The sequence below is a fragment of the Ipomoea triloba genome, chromosome 14 (genome assembly GCF_003576645.1).
Source record: "Ipomoea triloba cultivar NCNSP0323 chromosome 14, ASM357664v1".
Taxonomy (NCBI): Eukaryota; Viridiplantae; Streptophyta; class Magnoliopsida; order Solanales; family Convolvulaceae; genus Ipomoea; species Ipomoea triloba.
In genome coordinates, this window is record NC_044929.1 from 2296950 (window position 1) to 2318720 (window position 21771).

General features: G+C 33.4%; 2 protein-coding genes across 6 annotated transcripts; one reads left to right on the forward strand and one right to left on the reverse strand.

The window, feature by feature from the left end:
* The first annotated feature begins 11174 nt into the window (after window positions 1-11174).
* LOC116004355 lies at window positions 11175-16974 on the forward strand. Of its 5 annotated transcripts, none has more exons than XM_031244365.1 (4): window positions 11175-11593; window positions 13119-13409; window positions 13534-14371; window positions 14471-16974. In XM_031244365.1, exons 2-4 carry the CDS (start codon window positions 13167-13169, stop codon window positions 16600-16602), a joined length of 3213 nt encoding a protein of 1070 aa, XP_031100225.1. In that variant the 5' UTR covers window positions 11175-11593; window positions 13119-13166; the 3' UTR covers window positions 16603-16974. The 5 variants fall into 5 exon arrangements, with proteins under 5 accessions (XP_031100225.1, XP_031100224.1, XP_031100226.1 ...); XM_031244364.1 differs by having other exon boundaries at window positions 13165-13409; XM_031244366.1 differs by having other exon boundaries at window positions 13207-13409.
* Window positions 16975-17945: 971 nt separating this feature from the next.
* LOC116004241 (putative pentatricopeptide repeat-containing protein At1g69350, mitochondrial) lies at window positions 17946-21358 on the reverse strand. Its single transcript, XM_031244206.1, has one exon. The coding sequence runs from the start codon at window positions 21213-21215 to the stop codon at window positions 18933-18935; it is 2283 nt and encodes a 760-aa protein (XP_031100066.1). The 5' UTR covers window positions 21216-21358; the 3' UTR covers window positions 17946-18932.
* Between the last annotated feature and the right edge of the window lie 413 nt (window positions 21359-21771).

Below are 21771 nucleotides of genomic sequence, written 5' to 3' on the forward strand. Positions count from 1 at the left end.
TTTTTTTAAAAAAAAAAAAAAAAAAAAAAAAAAAAAAAAAAAACTTAGTAGAGATACAAGTAGATTGAGTGAACAATTTTTCTTATTAATTATTATTACTCACTTGCTAAGTTGCACGGCAACTACATGAGAATAGTGTTTCCTTATTTTGGAAACGTTTCGTCTTCGAAACTAGTTTGAAAATGTTTTCGTAATGTTTCCTAATTAATCAAAACTTTTCAAAAAAAAATGTTAAGAGTCATTTCCTAATTAATAAAAAGTTTGGGAACATGTTTCCTATTTCAGTCCAAAATTTTCCACTCAAACAAAAAACTTGAAAACACATTTATGGCCCGAATAAAAAAGTGAAAAATGTATTTCCTAGATTAGAAATAATGCCAACATTAAAAATATTGAAATCTTTTAGTTGGCCAACTTATATTTAGATAAATATGATCTAAAGCCTTTTTTTCTTTTTCTTTTAAATGAAGATGTTAATAAAAATATAAACAAGAGTAAATACAAAAAATGTTTTTTCAACTATATCATAATTTACAAATTAGACCTCGACTATTGATTGAATCTCAACCACTCAAAATTTACATGGTTAGGTCCTTCGTCAATGTCTCCATCTAAAGCCGATCAACTATGAGCTCATAAGCGCAAGGCACATAAAAGAAAAATATCATTACGAGATAATTTTTTTTTAAAAAAATAGATATTTTTTAAATTAAATAGTAAGAGGCACATACATGAAAAAATATTAAATCAATATTATATTCTCGAGATACATAATATATTGCTCGACATTAATTTGTACTCCAATAAATTTTAACTACTTAAAATAATGGTTTATTTTTTATTTAAAATACTCTAAGAAGGTGACATGAACAATATGGAATAAATCAAAACTCCCTAACCTAATTATCAAATTTTAGCACATAAATGACAAAATGCCAAAGATAAGCTATGTAAATGAAAGTCCAAACTAACAATCAACTAACATTAATATAATATATAATGGACTTGACCTAAATCTTATGCCACCTAGGTGGAAAGTGTCACACATTTTCCATGAAAATGACCATTAGATGCAAGTGGGGCCCACATTCCGGTCTAAGATCACAACAACCCATAATTATACACATAGTTAAGCATCAAACAAAAGGTTTAAGGAAAATCTATGGATGATTAACCTTAATTGACTCGCTAATCATTCCATTCATAAACTCTCCTTTTTATGTCGGGTCTGGTACACCTACAATGTTAACCTTTTGTCCTCAATTTTTTTTTTTTTCGATACCATAAATCCATAATTTGTAATAATTAACGATTTCTTTTTATAACCGTTAAAAATTATTCTGCTTTTTTTTTTTAATATTAAAAATCTAACAATAGAGTAATTTTATAATAAGTTAATTACTCCATTTGCAGAAGAGACCCATCACACTCTCTCCTCCTCTCTCTTTTTTGTGGTGTCATTTTTCTCCTCAAAAACCGTAAATAAGCTACTGATATAGATGCTTTAAGATTACTCTATTTTTGTAATATAAATTTCTCATCAATATATGATGGGTTCAGTCAGTGACATGATTAAAATTGTTACTTTGTAAATAATAAAAGAAAAAAAGGTAATAATTGAAACACTGTTTTAAAATATAAGTACAGATGATAACTTTTATTTTTCCATAAATTTTATTGTAGATTATTTTTAGTTGGTAAGAGAATCTTATCCCATTCTTGAAAGTCATTCATAGTTTTTTTATTAAATTGATGATGACATACGCCGTATCATATCTTGCACAATAATGAAATTATATGCGAGTTAATTACCGAAATGGTCTATTAATTATAGCGAAATTATCAATTTGGCCATTGACTACTATGTTTTTGCGAATTAAGTCCTGCGACTTTAAAAATCTTAAACAATTTGGTCATCTATTTGTTTAGTCGTTAGACATCCGTTTACTTGGGACCAAATTAATAATTTCGCTATAGTCAAAGTACCATTTTTGTAATTAACTTTTTAGTTTAATAAAATAGGAAATTGTGCATGTGATGACCAAAATAGTCCCTTGACTATAGCAAAATTAATAAGTTGGTCTCGAGTAAACAAATGTCTAACGGCTAAACAAACGGATGACTAAATTAGTTAAGGTTTTTAAAGTTAAGAGATTTGATTAGACAAAAAAAAAGTCAAAAATTAAATTGATAATTTCACTATAATCAAAGACCATTTTGATAATTAAGTCAATTATATGCGGTAGGTAGAATTTTTGCTTGAGGTATAATTATATATATATATATATATATATATATATATATATATATATATATATATTTTTTTTTTTTTTTTTTTTTAAAAAAAAAAAAAAAAAAAATATATATATATATATATATATATATATATATATATATATATATATATATATATATATATATATATATATATATATATATATATATATATATATATATATATATATATATATATATATATATATATATATATATATATATATATATATATATATATATATATATATATATATATATATATATATATATATATATATATATTTTTTTTTTTTTTTTTTTTTGAAAACAAAAAATTATATTAAGTAGCTTGACTTGTAAAAAGGTGAGGTTTTTTAGGAGTGTATTTTTTCAAGGCAATAAATGTGTATATTTGAAAGGGGGCTTTTAGTTGGGTATTTTTGTATATTATTACTGCGTATTAAATTTGAGAAAAATTGTGCAATGCCTATTCACTCTAATGTTGAATTCTAAAAGTAGTGTGGTGATTATTTTTTAATGAATTGTAATACGGAGTATCTAATTACAATATGTTTTTTTTTAAGTGAACCTAATTACAATATAATTATATTTAACAGGGAATAGTTTGGGGTGTATAAAAATTCTGACTCATAGATTTTTTTTAAAGACTCGTGGATTTTTATTTTTTATTTTTTAAATTTAGAGGTATTTAATTCAATTCTTTATGAAGCCTTTAAAAGTGGAGTGACATTAAATTAAAATTTTTAAATAATCTTTAAAAGTAGGTGATATTTGATTACGAATTTTAAAGAATTATTTAAAAATTTATTGATATTAAAAAAAACTACTAACTTTTATAAATTCTTTTAAATTAAGACTTTTTATATACTTTTTCTTCTCAAATATTACCGGGACCTTTGATGGGAGGGAATTACAATTTCGCGGAATTGAAATTCCTTTAATTTTATGGAATTAAAATCCCATACCCCCATGGTATTTCAATTCTATTGATTTTAGGAAGAAAAAATAACTCTGAGACAAAATAACCTCTTTTATTTTTAACCTAAAATTGATGTTTGACTTCTCACTTTCGATTATAGTGTGTCTTCTTATTATGCTCTCAACACAGAACGTCAATCAGCAGGTTAACCTCAATCAAATATGTTTTTCTCAAAACTCCCCTATCTCTTTTATTGCTTTCATTATGCAATTCGATCTCGAGTTTATTTACATACATAAATTTTTAAAAGCAAAATTTAAATTTTATTCATTTAGGATTTATAATAATAATAATAATAATAATAATAATAATAATAATAATCTATATATAATAACATAAGTGAATCAAGTGATTGTGAGATTTTACCGTCCAAATTCATGGGCAATTTAGTAATATCAACATCATTGGACAAAAGTGTCATTTAGAAATAGTATTTAAAGACCTTGAATGACACTAATTTTGTGTAATAGTATATTTACAAAACTTAGCTTATAAGTATTTTGCTTTAATAATAACAATGGATAATCTCAATTCCTGTTATATTTCAACTTTGTAAGAATCATTTTTTTTTTTTGGGTGCTGATTGAGACTTCATCCACAAATAGTGTAATATAGTTTAAAACTCTAAAATATCTGAAAGTCTAAAATATGCCATTTTTAAGTAGACAGGCATAGTCACACCCTACTTTCTATCATATCACTTTCATGAATGCATGTGGAATCCATTTTATACCATCAACCCATCACTCCCAATTTATTTATCTAACCACCATTTTCAAGTTTCACTCTTTAAATCTTTAATAGATTGTTTTTCTCAAAAAAAAAAAAAAAACTTTAATAGATTGTTTGGCTGTAAGAAGGAAGTTAAAAGGAAAAGAAATTATAGTTCCGTAGAAAAGGAATAAGGTGAAAATAAAGTAGGAATTTAAATTTAATTATTTGATAAACAATAATAGAATTACTGAAAATTTTAATTATAACGTTTGGTATATGCGAGCATTGAAAGAGAATAAGTAGTATAACGATCAAAATGCTCTTGTAATTATAATTACTAGAGAATGATGTAGGGTTTTTAGGGAATAAGCAGTATTAAAAGGTTAAACAAGACATGTAAATTAAAAATATTAAATCATGAAACATTCGTTGACTTAGGATTTGCTTGCTGAAAAATGTTTTTCGGAATATGATTTTCAAAAAATTACTTATTTTCTAAAAACTAATTTATTGTTTTAATATTTAGCTGAATGTGGCAGGAAATTATATTTTTCTGTTTAGCTGAAAATTAAGAAATTGCATTTTTCTGGTTTGTTCATTTTCTTTGTTATAACAATAACAACAACAACAACAATAATGGTGGTGGTGGTGGTGGTGGTGAAATTAGCTTGAAAAGATATGAGAAATAAATGTGAGAAAATACATAATTAAAAAAAATCTTTTTGACAAAAAAATCTATGAAGGCATTTTCTACTAAATTCGACTTTTTTTTTTTTTAGTTGACCAGATTAAAAAAAAAATCTTTAACTTTATTTTCCTTGAATACTCACGTACGAAAAAATCCAAAAAATAACTTTCAAAATTCATTTATAGGTTTCTAAACAGATCTTAATCTATATATGCCATAATTTGAGATATGGTTACCAATCTATATTTTTTAAAATATATCTTTTTTAGTAATAACCAATGTAAAATGAAAATAAATTGCAGTAGATTTGTATGAGGATGTATTGTGCAATTAGATATAGGCAAGTTGATTTACAACTTTGGAACATAATGACTTGCATATTGTTGGCACTTTCGCCGACTCGTCAACAAATTCTCATGATTGCGATTAAATATGTTATATAATAATTAGTACTAATTGCATAAATTTTTTCGACAAAAAAATACTTTTAAATTTATATTCTTAATTAAAAAAGGGAAAATATTGGAAAAGAGATTGTGCAATAATGATTGAAGGCAGACATATCACATGACAATTCCACCCATCAATATCACATATTCCCAAAAGAGAATGTGGTTTTAGAAGGTTGGAAAATATTTTAATAATAATGGTCTGTTTCGTAAATAATTAGTCTATCAGTTAATTTTGACTTATTTAATCACTATTAATTGTTTAATTTGGTTAAAAATCAATGTAACTGTTTGGTTAATAAGCTTTTTGTAACTCCAAAATACTAAAATTGAAAATGCTACTCAAACAGCTAATAGCTAACAACTAATTTACCAAACACATTTCTACAATCAGTTAATGTTATCAACTAATCATGCCTTCTAACCTAATCAGCTAACAACTATTTACCAAACAGGGTCAATAATAATAATAATAATAATAATAATAATAATAATAATAATAATAATAGATCATGGGGTTTAGCCTAGTAAGTTGTCTCTTAACTTGATGTAACAACTGAAAGCGACAGTGTGGGATTAGATTCCACGAGAAATACATGAATGAGAAAAAGGTTCAAGATTAATTGTATGACTTGTAATTTACCTCAACAGTAATTTTAGGAATAACATCTTATAGGCTTAAGATTTGTCCAATGAAGTTGAGATCATCTTTTTTTTTGAAAGGTGAAGTTGAGATCATCTAAGTATAAATAATATGGAATAATAATTATTACTCCTGCCCTTTAAATAAACTTTCAGAGAGTAAATATAAAGAAAGTTCACTAATTTTGGGGATTCCGTTTCATAGTGCACCAATTGCCTTTTCACCCAAAGAGATGACTGACAATGACCCAAAGATAAGAATAAGATAACAAGGAACAATAAATTAACAAATTTCATTCATATAAAATAACCAACCCTATAATTAAAGTAAACACAACCTTGTATTTTTATTTTGTTTTATGTAGTGAATTTGTGATAGGATTACATAATATATAATTATTAAATATACAAAATTGTAACACATGACTTGATCAAAACAATGTTAAAATGGAACGGAACTATGGAAGCATCAAATTCTTAATGTTTACAAGTTAAACATTAACACTTTTATTTTATTTTTATGTAAACTTTAACGAGTTATACCGGGTGGACAGATCCAACCTAGGTTCACATGAACGCAACACTATTGTGGTTCAAGCCCACTCTTTTCACATTTTTAGATTGTTGTCTTTCTACATATTTAATTTATTGAAAATTTTAAATTATTTAAATTTATAAAATATAATTTATACATTTTAAGATTTTAATTAAAATTATAAAAATTTATTTTATTACATATATGTTTATATAATTGTTAAACTGCATATTATTTGTACCCAATTCACATTGACATCTCTAACTTTAACTCTTTCATTTGGGATTATATTAGCTATTTCTTGAACTGGGAGGTGTGGTTGAATGGAAGAGAGTCATTTATCTTTAACCAAATGTCCAGGATTCAATCCTCTATTTTAAGTATGGAGTAATCTTCCATCTATTCAACGAGAGGATTAATCAGTAATCACTACAATGAAAACCCTTATACACCCAAAAATATTAGGAATTTCACATTTAATCTTTAACCATCCATTTGAATATTTGCCATCTTTTAAAAATCAACTAAGTTTAGTCTTGAGAGTGGACTAAATTTTTTTTTTTTATACATAGGTGATTCATCTTCACCGAACTATTCTAAAGCCTACAGGCTACATGACTTGTTCCTAGAGCCACTGTAAATATAAATATAAATCACAAGTCACGCAATAAGCTCATTAGTCAAACTCTAGTCTTTATGTACACATAAGAAATTCAATACACACCTTCCATCATCCATGACCTTTTTATAGTCATGTTTTCAGTGAGATTCGTATCCCACACTATTATCTTTAGTCGTGACATTAAAGCAGGTGATGAACCACTTAAACAAAATTTATTCTCAATGGCAAAGTGGGGATTCAAAATATAATGCACAAATCCGACAAACTTGAGTTATATATTAAAAAAAAAAACAAAGGGTTTTGGGAAAATATAGGCCGTTGGTATGCTGCAGATGGCGCCACGTGTGTAAAATAGAAATAATTAATAGTTCACACTTCACAACTGTGAACTGTCTGTAAGAACACAGAGAATCATCCAATCACCACCCTACAAATTCCTTTTCACAAAATTAATTACTCCGTATATTATTGCCTTTTCTTATTGTTTTTTACAAATATATAAACTCCACCTAAGATATAAAGATAGGTTCTGAAGCCTTAGAAAATTCTTGATTTTTGCACTTTTTACAAAACAAGATGTCAGAATTTATTCCACAAATTGGAAAGGAAATAAGTCTCCAATTTTTTAAATAAATGTTGACTATTCTTTTCTGACTTTTTTTTTCAAATTTCCTTTTATTATTTTTTTCTTAAAGTAACAAAACTAGGTGTATTTTAATCAAATTATTTGAAGAACAAATTTACAATACCATGGGTTGTAATGTCTTGTATCCATTGGAGAGTTGTATTTAGTATTTACATTTCCGAGTTATACTCCCTCTTATATACATTTGGCAAATAAAGCATAAAGTATAATTTTATAAAATATATGATATTGTAATTCATAACATTGTAAAAAATATTTCATTAATTAAATTTTTAGAAGAAGAAAAAGTGGTGTGTGAATGTGTGATAACGTGTCCTCATTTTTTGTTTTTGTTTTTTGACAAAAAAACATTAGAGAGAGATAAATTATACAATATTGTATTTACAAATAAAAAGTAATTATATATATATATATAGGTCTGGCTCTCATAAAAACTCATTCATCATAGGTGAGAATATATGGCCTAATTTAGATTGTCAATTTGACTTGATCAAAAGGATATGCTTTTTTTTTCTACAATTAAATGCTTATTTTTATTATTTAATGCACCATGGGCATTAGATTAATTTTTGACAGTTTCTTTATGCATAGTAACGGCTTATCAAACAACAAATCACAACCCTTAATTTAATTAAATAAACGGACCATATTATACCACACTTTTTTGCTTCTAGCGCACTCCCCATGCATAAGTTGAACTTCTTGCCCTCTAATGCATAAGAGATCTAAGTAGCTTGGGTGGTTGGTGATTGTGTTGTTAAGTGGGAGCCTAAGCAGTTGTGGGTTTGATACCCCTGGCAGCACCTCGCCACTTTTTTTTTTTTTTTTAATTATTATTTTGCTCCATGCTTCATTCTTTCCTTAGCCAATAGATTTTCATTATTCTTGTTGGACCAATATCTTATCAATAAAAATTGACACCCCCAACACCCCGCTTGGGTCAACACTTTTTTCAATAAAATGAGCCATGGTCCCATGTTGCCATTATATAAACATAATAGATATTTTCTTTAAAAATTTGGTGATGGAATAGTTGTGTCAGTAATTCACTGGTAAAAAAAAAAACATTTTTATTGGCTTGATAATTTTTAAGAATTATGTTAAAAAAAAAAAAATTCTTGACAATGAGAGACTAGTGCTTATTCAACTTTTTATGAGAATTAGATACTTGGTTTGGTTATTACATTTGCATACATCATAAAATTTGATTTATTTGATAAATTGTTGTCCTTATATCTTAGAAATATGTCAGGATAAATTGTTAATTTAATGATATTTACTTTTTTTTTCCTTTTAATTTTATATTGATTTTTTTTTTGAAAACCTTAATTTTATATTGATTAATTACATGTAAGTTGTTCAAACCTAATCACAAATGAATTAGCTAGAAAAAGAGAAACAAAATAAGAAAGATACATCATTACTATATATATATATATATTTATTTATTTATTAAGGGCAGGATGCCAGTTTATTCGTAGCAAACTTTTGAATAATAATTGTGAGTTTTTCATAAATTAAAGTATGTGAAATATAATTTTTTTTTCTTACAAAGGTCATGTTTGGTAATATAGTTAGTTTATCATCTAATTTTTACTTATTTGATCACTATTAGTTGTTTGACTTGGTTAAACAATCAATATGACTATTTGATTAATTAGCTTTTTGTAACAACGTATTACCCTAGAATGCTAAACTTTAAAAAGCTGCTTAAAGCGGCTTTTTTTGATAAGTTTTTTTTTAAAAAAAAAAAGTCATTTTGCATGTAATCAACAATCAACTAACAACTAATTTACCAAATATTTTTTTTACAATAAACTAATGTTATCAACTAGTCAAACTCACTAACCCAATCAGCTAATATATATTTACCAAACACTTCAAAATCAATCTTGTATGTATGTGTGATACTAGTAAACACCAATACATGATTAAAATGAATTTATAGTTCCAAAGCTATGAAAGTTCAATAAATCGAAATACTCCACCTTACGTTTTTTTTTTTTTAAATTTATTATTAATATATAAATAATTATTGTCCAAGTTGGTTGTTTGTTGTTAAGAGTAATGCAGACGTGTACTTAGCGCAAGGCATAAATAAATAAATAATAGAGTATATGTATGGGCACTCATAGAGTATGTATTGGGATACATATTATAGGGGTATATTTGTGCTGTCAAAATACAATTATTATTCTATCGACCATACTGAATTACGAATAAAATATATATTTTTAATATTAAAGATACATTATTTATATAATAAAATTATATTATTATCAAATAATATACATTTAATACATAAATAATGTATTTTGATATATTAAAAATGTATTTTTTACTCACAATCTACTGAAAAATTTATCGTCAATTTATGGGTGGATTTACTTACTACCTATATAATTGGACAGTTATATAACATGAGTGTTGACATTTTCATTAATGATAGGCCCAAAATGTAAGGAAGAAAAGAAGGAAAATATTAATCGCATTGAATTTATATTGATTACAATATGGTTTGGTATGGTTTTATTTTAATAATTTATATTGATTACAATATTTAAGGATTACACCATAACTTCGTAAGCCCTACTATTCCACTGCAGATTGAATCTCCAATCACAAGAGTCCCACATCCCGACTCGACAAAGTATTTGGAAGAATGTAAATTATGATAACTCAATGGCTCAGTAGATATGACCAAATGTTGGTGTGCATAAGGGATTTGTCCACTTTAGAAGTTTTGGATTGAATCCCTTGTGCGGACATGAATACTAGAATTTATTCGGTGGGCTGATTACGCAACTCGCGATTTATCTCCGCGATGACTTTAGAGGAGGGGTCCTGGATTAGTATTAGTCTGACCAAACTAGAATCACCAAAATTTTTTATTTTTTATTTTTTTTTAGGAGTACTAAGAGTGGTCGCCTGGTGGGAACCCTGGAAACTGGGATGCAATCCATTTAGATAAGATAGAGTTTAAGTTGTGTGGGCCCTTGGGGTCAAGGAATCAACCTTTTAACAGCAATGCAAAGATAGACTTTAAATTTGAATACAAAGAACTTACAGTTGTCCAAGACTTTGGGGTCTAGTGGAAGTCGGTTGCACTCCTATATGGAACATGGTGAGTTTGAGCCAGAAAATAGTTATTAACAGATACTGCATTATAACAGAGTCAACAATACTCAAAAAAAAATTGTCCAAATGTGTTACACATTAAATAAAAATTTAAAAATTATATTTTTACTAAAGTTACTATAGAATATTAATTATGAGATTGGTTAATTTTTTTATTGATTGCTTGTGAATTGATGTATCTTACATTCTTATGAATTAATAAAGAGTCACACAATATTAAAATACAATAATGATATGTAATTGTTTTAAGATATATTAAAAGGTTAAAAAAATACAAGGAAGAATAATGCTTGATTTCTGTAAAAAAATCTGAGAATAATTTCGAAAATTTAAAATGAAATCATGGAGAGAGAAGAGAAAAGTAGGGAATAAAAAGGAGACCGGATGTTGACAAAATTCATGTCACTGTTCTTAGAAGGTCGTTTGTTTGTGTGAAAGATTTCTTATCTGGGATCTCTCTCTTTCTCTCTCTAGAAAACAAAAAAAATATACTAAAACACACACTTCTTGCAAGCTCTTCTTCTTTTATTCTCTTTCTCTTTCTAAAAGGAAAGGGCTTTGCTTTATAGAGAGAGAGAGAGAGGGTGTTTGTGTTTTGTGTGGCCCCAGCAGATCGAAATCTCCATTCTTTTGTTCAGTTTCATGAGGATCTGAGCTTCTTCAATGGTGTTACCAAACCACACCCTTTCTTGTTTCCTAGTATTTATTATTCCTTAATAATTGTTTTCCTCTTCTTTGTTTATTTTTCCTTTTTTTTTTCGGGGGGTTCTATGATTCTATCTGGCTTGGCTTAGTGTCAGTCTTGGGCTCTGAATTCTCCTGTGATTTTGAGTTGCCTTAGCACAATGATTCAATCTTGAGAGAGGGTCATGAAGAGACATGGTTCAAGGATGTGGGTCTGAGGTAAAAATTATTTATTCATCATTTTAGGTGTTTTGATTTTATTGGATTTGAATAAACAACAATTGATTGTGTTTTATATAATTGGGGTTTAATAATTAATTGTGTGGTTATATGTATTCAAATTATGCCTTGTTAGGGTCTTGTATTTATTGGTTTGGTTAATCTTGATGAATGGGATATGCTGCTTTTCTTGCTTTGTGTACTGTTTTGATTTTACATAAATAATTTTAATGTGTATTTACAGATTTGGCAAGTGATCTTAATAGTTGAGATCTTTTTAGCTTCTGTGTTTATAAATTGATTCTTGTGAATTCAGAGAATTGCTACTTTCCTTGCTTTATACAAGTTCTTTGGAGTCATGTCCAAATTTCCCTGTTAAAATGCTTATTGTGTAATTTGTATCAAGCAAAGAGAAGATTGGTGGATTTCTTGTTTATGGTGTTTCAACTTCTGATCATAGTAAGCCACCTGTTGTTTATCGACTGAGATGTGTTAGCTAGTTTTCGTTGAGCTATTTAGGTGGGTTGGGTGTTTTGTTATGTTGTTCTAGTTAACGTTTAACCATTTGAGGTTTTCGTGGCCGTTTTTAGGTTTGGGTTCGATGTTTAGAGAGTTCTAGTTCTAGACGTATAAGTGAATGCTTCGTTATGAAATATTAAGGTGCACTTATGGTACTATCCTCCGTTGTGTATTGTTGCCTTTTCCCGTTTGGTGATTATGCTGAAGTTCAATATAACAGTGTGGTGAACGGCTTGAGTTGCTAGTATAGTGTCCTGTCGAGAATGGTGTTAAGCCGTTAATTGTATTGACTTCAATTACTAGTCTATGAAGAAGTTCCCCTAGTTTTTACATCCTCCCAAATGCTCTGTTGAGCCGGAGTGTGGGGGGCCCTTGGGGTTGGGGATTCGACGTTTTGGGGAAGAAGAAGTCCCCCTATTTTTTTTGCAACGGGTCTGTCTTTTTGCACAATGTGATCACCGTATTGTTTCTTAAATTTGGGGTGCTTATAAAGTGAAAGTGAAACGCTAAGATAAGTGATTTGAAGAGGGTTGGACTCGGTGTGCGAGGCTTCCTTCATTTTCAAGTGCCTTGAAATGTGGGACAAAGTTAGCTACTCCGTATTTCTGTTCTAAAACCAGAATATTTGTCGTTTAGAATTTAGTTTCGATAACGGCTTACTCAACTGGACAACTTTTACTGGTGGGGTTCAACTTTCATTATGCTTTGCATCCTTTTTTGGGATAGCAAAATCTTATATGTCTATTGTTAATTTGTCCGGCCTTTATCCTTTTCCACCTTTTCTTGACTTAGAAAAATGTCCCTGTCCCGCAATTCAACACCCTCCTTTGTTGGATGTGAAAATTTGTGAAAGAATGTGCGGTTTGAATAACATATGAATCTATTGCCTTTAATTTCTTTTTTCTATCTGGTTTTGATTGAATACACATATAATAGCTTCATTAATTAACGGAAGCTAGTTTTGAGTTAGGAATAGTTGCAAATTTAAAACTTTTACTCTTTGAAGTCAGGGTAAACAATTTATTCTGTTTTGCTTTCTCTTATTCGTGGAGGGATGGGAACCCAAGTGCATTATAAGGACTACTACGTTCCAGGTTATTGCTCCATGAGGAACCACCTTAGCGAGGGCGCTAGCAGTAGTAATTGGTCCCGTTTTTACGGCGATAGGGCCTTAACAACGAATGGGCAATATTGTAATGGCTTCATGTCTCGGGGCGCAATGGATGCTTATCCAGGGTATGACAAGGACGCGGTAAAGCAGAAAATGCTCGAACACGAGGCAATTTTCAAGAATCAGGTGCAAATTTTTTTAATTTTTTTTCCAGATGTTTTTGTTTCTTTTGGATGAGAGAGTTTTAGTTAAAACTTTCTCTGCATCGAGGTCTTGTTATCTTGCGAGTTACGTTTACTTTTGCATCTAGGTTTTAGAACTTCACCGCCTTTACAGAATCCAAAGAGACATGATGCAAGAAGTTAAAAGGAAGGAACCGAATCGGATGTCGATGGAGCCATCATCGTCATCTAACATCCTAGGATCGCAATTGCCGTCTGAAGATGCTCAGAAATGGCACATGACCGGTTTTCCTTTAGCACATTCTTCGGGTTATGCTAGAGCCTCGACATGTAGTACTGAAATCGTAAATTCTCCCTTAAGCTGTGCAAAGGGAAACAATGTAGTACAGTCTGGTCGGCTTCAATTCCAAAACGGGGTTTCCCCGAAAAGCTGTCAAGCGTTGGAGGCTCGACCATCAAAAGTTCGGAAAAAGTTGTTTGATCTTCATCTGCCAGCCGATCAGTATATAGATACCGATGATGTCGAACAGTTACAGGATTCCAAAGAATCTTTCTGTCCGAGTTATCCTGCTGCTAACGGAAGCTTCACAATTCCACAAGACAACGGTGTTAAATTGTTCCTTGGCGGTTGTGAAACGAGTGATTCCCAAAAAGACGCTTCGATGTCCAATTCGTGTTTAAGAAGTGCGTTCGGGTTGGCAGATCTCAACGAACCTGCCCAGTTCGAGGAAGCAGCAAACATCGCTCCATCGTCCATTAACTTTCTCGGTCATTGTGCTAACCCCGCCAAAGATGCTAAAATCCCAAACGTCACTAGTAGACCAAATCCCGGGGGGGTTTTAGCTTCATCAAGAGAAATGATGTGGAACTCTCATCACGGAAGCTCCAATGGGGGGTTGATCAGTAATTTTTCCGTGGACAGTAAGGGAAAAGAGAGAGAGTGGCTCTCATATACTTACGATTCAGGTAATAAATACCTTCTTAATGTATTCTTGTTGAAACAATGTTTCGTTTTTGGATTCTTTGTGTTTGTATTGTATGTAAGTTGGTTATTCTGTTGTGCAGGTAACATGAAAAATAACCAATTTCCAGTTTCTCAAGGTTTCGAACAGAATAAGTTACCTATGCAGTCCCGTCCAGCTGAAATTGGTATACTTAATAAAACTCATCAAAATCCCGGAATTTATCCGAGTCACGGGATTAGGGATGAGCTGTGGAGAGAGAGGACAGGTTATGGTTTACAGCAGCAACCCTTTGAGAGAGCTCGTGAAAACCCTAATCTTAGTCGTGTGGAACCCATTGGAACATCACTGTTTACTTCCCCCAGCCCATTCGTTAGTTCTTCCGAATTTGCCAATTCGTGGTCACATTCCGTTTCAGCTTTGGGAAAGCCGACAAGTAGCTCGAGTCAAAAGTTAGCGTTGTTTCACGCAAACTCATCTGCAGCCTTGAGTAGTAGGAATACACAGCCTTCTCCGAACCCCCTAACGGGCATTTCTAGGTTCAATCCCGGTTTGGGCAGTGATCTACCTGTCAAGAACGGTTTTTACCATGGATCTTCTTCGTCTGGGTCGAGGGAACCATCTGCTCACCTCCATTCGCTCCCTTTGGATCGTCTAAACTACAATAAGAGCGACAATGTATTGTCTGAACACTCTGCTAATCATAAACACGAGAAGTTTCTTGTCGACTCCAACTCGAGGGATTCGAAGTCTGCGAAAGGTTTTGATCTGAATGTTACGAATGAGGTCATCAATCTGCAAGACGAGGAGTTTGTTGGTAATAACGAAAGAAATCTCGAAGATGTTGCAGCAACATTGCCTTGGCTTAAAGCAGCTAGGCCAAACGAGGGAAGAATGCAGAATAATCAAAATGAATTATTTAGTCAGAATGTTACATCGGCTTCAAGGGGGCGTGAAATCAAGGCCAAGGAGGAGATTGGGGAGACTCAAAATGTCAAAAAAATTCTCGGAGTTCCGATTCTGGAAAACCCCCGTTTTTCCCCAAAAAATGAGTCGTCTTTGCTTGTTTCTACTTCTGCAGCCATTCAACCCTCACCCGAAGAACATAATAGGAACGAGAAGAAGAATTTTGTGATTGATATGAACATGGTGTGGGAGCTCTCAAATGGTGAGTTGGAGGATCACGTAACCCCGGAACCTCCCCTTGTTGGAGACAAGGGGACGGGCTCGAAAGATACTAGTATCAGAAATCACATCGATTTGAATTTTTGTATTCCTGAAGAAGAAGAAGAAGATCAATCACGACCCTCTGCTGCAACTAGTAATGTTAGAAGAAAGAGCGTTATAGAGATTGATTTGGAAGCTCCCGCTGCCTCGGACACTGAGGAAGATAATCTCGTGGAGGAAGAGCATATGCAAAATGAGGCATCTTTGCAGTTGCCCGAACACAAAGACGAGCAAGCAAGAGATGAAGTTGCCAGTTTTGCAGCAGAAGCAATAGTTGCTATCTCGTCATCCATGCAGATAGAGGAGAAATGTCGGGATCCATCTGAAGATCCTTTGGAAAAATCGCTCCAGTGGTTTGCCAACGCAGTCTCCTCTTCTGCCGATGAACAACTCAAATCCAAGTCTGACAAAGAAATTAGGGCTAGCAAGGACGGTGTACTAAACGAGAATTCTTGTCTCGAGGGAATAGATTATTTCGAGGCAATGACATTGCAATTGACAGAAACCAAGGAAGAAGACTACATGCCTAAGCCGTTCATTCCCGAATTCCAATATGCGGACGATATAGGCGCAGCTTCTGTTCCTAACCGACCTCGAAGGGGTCAGTCGAGAAGAGGAAGGCAGCGGAGGGACTTTCAGAGGGACATCCTCCCCGGTTTGGCTTCCTTGTCAAGGCATGAAGTAACCGAGGACATACAGACATTTGGAGGGCTAATGAGAGCCACGGGGCACACATGGACTTCCGGGTTGACAAGAAGGAACGGAACTCGAAACGGGGGTGCCAGGGGGAGACGACGAACGGTGGTCATCGACACAGGACCACCACCACCACCACCACCCGCTCCCGCTTCAAGCTCAGTGGCCCCCACTCCTCTAGCGCAGCAACTTAGTAATATTGAAGCTGTTTTAGAGGACAAAAGCCTAACCGGATGGGGAAAGACAACTAGACGCCCCCGAAGGCAAAGATGTCCTCCGGCAGGTAATCCTCCCGCTCTCCCATTAACCTAAACATTGGAGACGAGGCTGCAACTTATAGTTCATCACCATTTTATTATAGAGAGGATATTAAGAGACTTAGGAGGTGCCCCTGCCCTTTTGTTTTCTTTTCTTTCAATTCGTTACTCCCCGGGAGTTGGAGTTAACGTTGCGTTAAGCCGGGAGGATTGTGTTTGTACATTCTATGTGCCATAATTCAGTGCCCCATGGCTGTGATATGTCTTCTGGTTGGTGGTTTGGTAACCAACTAAGTATTCAGGAATAATGCTGCCTGATGTCTTCTGAATTTATACAGCATTGCTTCAAATATATGCAGTCTCTTCTATGAATCAAATACCAAATATCTTTTACTCTTAATTACATATTGAAACAACACTTTCCCTCTATTCTCATTTTTGGTTTTTTGGGTCTCATAATTAAGATTGTTGTTCCTAAAAGGTTGAATCCCCCATCCCAAGGCCCCTCACGACATAGCATTTGGAAGGATGTTAATCATGGTACTCAGTTGAACACAGAAGGTTAGACCTTTGCTTACTGGGCACAACTGCACAAGAAGCCCCCTCACTTTGAGGTTACTTTCACACTGTCGCTGGTGAGACTTGATCCCGGATCATTGTTTCCAAACTTTACCTTTGTGACCAACTGAACTGCTCATGTGAGCTTTGGTCTCGTAATATAGGTTCTGTGGTGTGTTGCAGGATGCAGTTTTTACAAAATTTATATTCTTTCCTTATCTATAGAGGTTGTTATTTTATTTTTTTTTAAAAAAAATTAATTATAACCAATAATCAATTCATTTCTTCAAGGCTAGATGATTAGAAAATGAAGGAAGTAGGCTCTTCAAGAAGAAATACAATGAAATTTTGAAGGTTTAACACATGAGATGATAGCTAAGGTTTCTTGGATGATCAATATTTCAAAAGTTACTATTTAAAGTGTGGGAATCCTCTATTTATACGTGTATGAGAAGTGCTAAATGGATAGAGGGCTAAAACACATGTTGGAGTTCATTTAAAGAGGAGAGTGTCCGATAATTGGATTTTTCAAGCGAGAAGAACTAGCGAGATGTGTGGTGGAATGTGGGGATACTGTGAATAGCCCGTTAATTTTTTTAAGCATTATGTCTCACCTAACAAGCTCTCGAGATCATATCAATATCCTTTCACTTAAGTATTTTGGTGGGTTTTTGAGATCCCACTAACATTCTGTTGCTCTGTTAATGTCTATGACGCGTTCTTGAGATCGGACTAACATCATGTTTGACTTATTTTGATAAACAATACATTATTTCCAAATACTACACCTTCACAACTAAAAACAAAATAATGCTAAACACTGCTCTAAGGAATAAAAAGTACACAAAGAATGGTGAATTGGGTTTAACCTACACACTAAACAAACTACATGTAATAATGTTGGCATTGTAATGTCTATAACTTGTTCTTATAATAATACTTTACATAAAATAAGATGTACAAGTCCACCAAACATAACAACAGAATAGAGTGCACTTTGTCTTTTCATAATTCCTAGTTGATAATAATGGAATGGACTCATCTTTAATTTGATTCTAAATTATGTTAATGAAATTTGCAAGAACTTTTCTTCACGTGAATTTCACTTTCGTTAAACGTTCTGCGAATAGGACTACCCATAAACTAGCCAGGAAGTCTGGTTCTTTGTCAGAATGTATGGAGTGGTACACCGGTACTACAACAACCCTCCTCCCTTGCTATGCAAATCTCTTATCTTCCAAGATTTTGCATTGTTTCAAGGTTCCCTTCTAAAAAACCCTTTCATATCAGCAGCACAAACAGAAACTTAGAACCTCAAAAGCTTCATGCTATTGCGGTTCAACTTCACACTTAGGATCAAGCGCTTATCATTACGCCAAAAGTCATAACTCATAGCGAAGACGCAACTTTATTTCCTTATATACCACCACATTTTCGAGAGGCAGGGTGCCAAGCCTTTGCCCAACAATCCCCCAGCTATCTGATGCCAAAAGTCATAGCTCACAGCGAAGATGCAACTTTATTACCTTATATACCATTACATTTTCGAGAGGCAGGGTGTCAAGTCTCCGCCCAACAATCCCCCAGCTACGATGCTGGATTTGGCCCTTCACCAGCCTCTGCCCAACAAAACCTCTTTCAGGCAGACCACCATAGCAAACTCAACTGTTAAATGAAATGAGCTTCATATTGCAGTTCCCACTTCCCAGACAGGTATCCAGAAACTCGTAGCAAATCAGTTAGTCCTGATCATCCACCAGGCATATGATGAAGTTCCCACTTCCCAGACAGGTATCCAGAAACTCATAGCAAATCAGTTAGTCCTGATCATCCACCAGGCATATGATGAATTCTCTTATCAACCACAACCATACTGTACCCATGGACCTTACTAAGACCTGCACTTTGCATTTTTGACCTTACTGTCCTACATTCACTCCATTCTCCTCTTTCTGCATATACATTGGATAATAAGGTGTAGTACCCAGTATCATCTGTATGTATATCCACAAGCTTTTCTTGAACACTCGCGATAATATCTGTTCGGTGGTGGATTCTACACCCATTAATGAGTGAAGCCCAAACGCTAGCATCTACCGGGAATGGCATTGAGTTGATCACCTTATATGCTTCTTCTACATCACCGGCTCGACTAAGAAGATCAACGAGACATGCAAAGTGTTCAGATTTGGGCTCAATGCCAAAATCAGACATTGCATTAAAGTAAGACTTTCCTTCATTAACGTAGCCAGCATGACTACAAGCAGAGAGAATATTCATGAATATAACGTCGTTTGGTCTAATTCCTGAATCTACCATATCGGTAAAGAGCGATATGGCAGCATCGATATGACCATGCAACCCATACCCGCCTATCATGGCACTCCAGGAAATTTCGCTTTTTTCTGTCATGCTGTCAAAGACTTGTCGAGCCATTTGAAGTTCCCCGCATTTGGCATACATGTCTGTTAGGGCTGTGCCAATATACATATCCTCTCTTACACCAAAGGTTATCAGCTTATGGTGAATCCATTTCCCTTTTTCTAAATATCCTAAATTAGAGCATGCTTGAATTGCGGTCAAGTAGGTGACTTCATTCATCTCAAGAGAATCCGAGTACATCTTAGAAAACAAAGCGATGGCCTCCTCAGATTTACCGTTTTGATGAAATCCACACATCATGGAAGTCCAAGCCACGACTCCTCTGTCCGGGATCTCCTCGAATATCGCATATGCTGAGTCCACAAGTCCAGATTTGGAGTACATGTCAATCAGAGAATTCTGAACAAATTCGTTTTCTGAATACCCTGCCTTGATAACATGGCAATGCATCTGACTTCCAAGTTGAATAAATCCAATATCTCCACAGGCATTAATGACACTTCCAAGAGTAAAAGAGTCTGGAATTATGCCCTTGATTAACATTTGCGTGAAAAGTATCAACGCCTCTTCACACATCCCTTCACGAGCATAACTAGATATAAGCATATTCCACGAAACAATATGACGGTCTTGTGCTGGGTCGAATACCTTGAGGCAATCTCTTAGCCTTCCACAATTGGAATACAAGTCTACTAAAGCAGACCTCAGAATGTCATTATCAGCATCGATATTGTTTCTTATAAGAAAACCATGAATAGATTTCCCTTCCTTTAGCCAACCTGACCTAGCACAAGCACACAAGGCACTCATCAAAGTAACTTCATTAGGTTCCACAGTTGAATCCTGCAACTGCATATCAACAAACACTCCCAACGCCTCTCGATAACATCCATTTTGATTAAAGCTAGAAATCATTGCTGTCCAGGTATAAATACTCCTAATGACAGCAGACCGGAAAAGCGCCTCAGCACTACCCGTATCGCCACATTTCCCATACATTGAAATAAGGGAAGTATTCAGTGTCACATCACTTTGAATATTCTTTCTCAGCACATAAGCATGCACAGATTTTGCTAGTCTCCATAGACCCAACTCCCCACAGGCTTCTGCTGCACTGAGCAGTGTAACTGAATCAATTTCAATCTCTTCCTTCGCCATTCCCCTCAAAAGCTCCAAACCTTCACTTGGCTGCTCATTATGTACATAACAAGAAATAATGGAACCCCATGAAACCACATCCCTAATCGGCATTCCATCGAACAGTTTCCGTGCATAGAGTATACATCCCAGCTCACCATACATATTCAACAACGCCGTCTCTACAATAGGATCAGACTCAAACCCCGACTTAACAATCCTCCCGTGCACTTTTTGGCCGATTCCTAGGTCGCCAATTGCAGCGCACGCCCGCAAAACTGGAGGAAATGTGTAATCGCCCATTTGGGGAAGGTGGAAAAGCATGGCGTCGTAGAGAGAAATGGCGTCTTGGAAGCAGCAATTCCAGACATGGTTCTTTATCAGCACGCCCCACATGAAAGAATCTGGTTCCGGGAATGACCCAAAGATGATTCTTGAAGTTTCGAGAGAGCCCGTTCTGGCGTAGGAGTCTATGAGCTTGGTGGAGGCTTGGGGCTCTTTATGGAGGCCTGTGACAATGAGGCGGGCATGGAGTTGAGTCAGCGCTCTTGAAGTTGTGCAGGCTCTGAATAGTGGCATGTAAAGACCCATTCTTGCTGTTCTAAATTCTGGCAAATCCAATCATGTTTTCTGGGAATACAACACCAACTCTCCAACTCTCTACCATTTCGCCTATCACCACTACTAGTTACTCCTTTCTCTCAAAAATGTTGAATCCAGAATATTTTTTCTTCTCTCCAAAGATTTAATCCCTAATCAGAAGGGCTATTTTAGGAGAAGAGACAGATGTTCAAACCTCAAACTGAGAATTATATTTAAAGTGAGTGTGTGCATACAAAAATTTGACACGCTGAGTTATTGAGTCACAGTAATTTACTATGGGGTCTATCGAGCCGAGATGTAAATATCTTTAAAGGTAGAAGTTAACATTGGAAGAAGTTATAACTACATAAATTTACCATTGTAAATTTACAAAATCACTATGGCAAATTAATCCAAATTATTAAAATGATATATTAAAAAATAAAAATATACAAATTCAAGTGTTATTACCAAAGACCTTGTGGTCTATAGCCACTCGGTTGGGCCTCTACATGAGAGGGGTGGGTTTGAATATAGTCAATAGTATTAAAAAAAATATAAAAAT

Excerpts from the sequence above, each read along its gene's own strand:
- LOC116004355 (XM_031244365.1), top strand. The coding sequence starts at position 13,167 with ATGGGAACCCAAGTGCATTATAAGGACTACTACGTTCCAGGTTATTGC. Across the intron at positions 13,410-13,533 it reads AGGCAATTTTCAAGAATCAG|GTTTTAGAACTTCACCGCCT; the intron begins GTGCAAATTTTT and ends TTTTGCATCTAG. Across the intron at positions 14,372-14,470 it reads CTCATATACTTACGATTCAG|GTAACATGAAAAATAACCAA; the intron begins GTAATAAATACC and ends TCTGTTGTGCAG.
- LOC116004241 (XM_031244206.1), bottom strand. The coding sequence starts at position 21,215 with ATGGGTCTTTACATGCCACTATTCAGAGCCTGCACAACTTCAAGAGCG.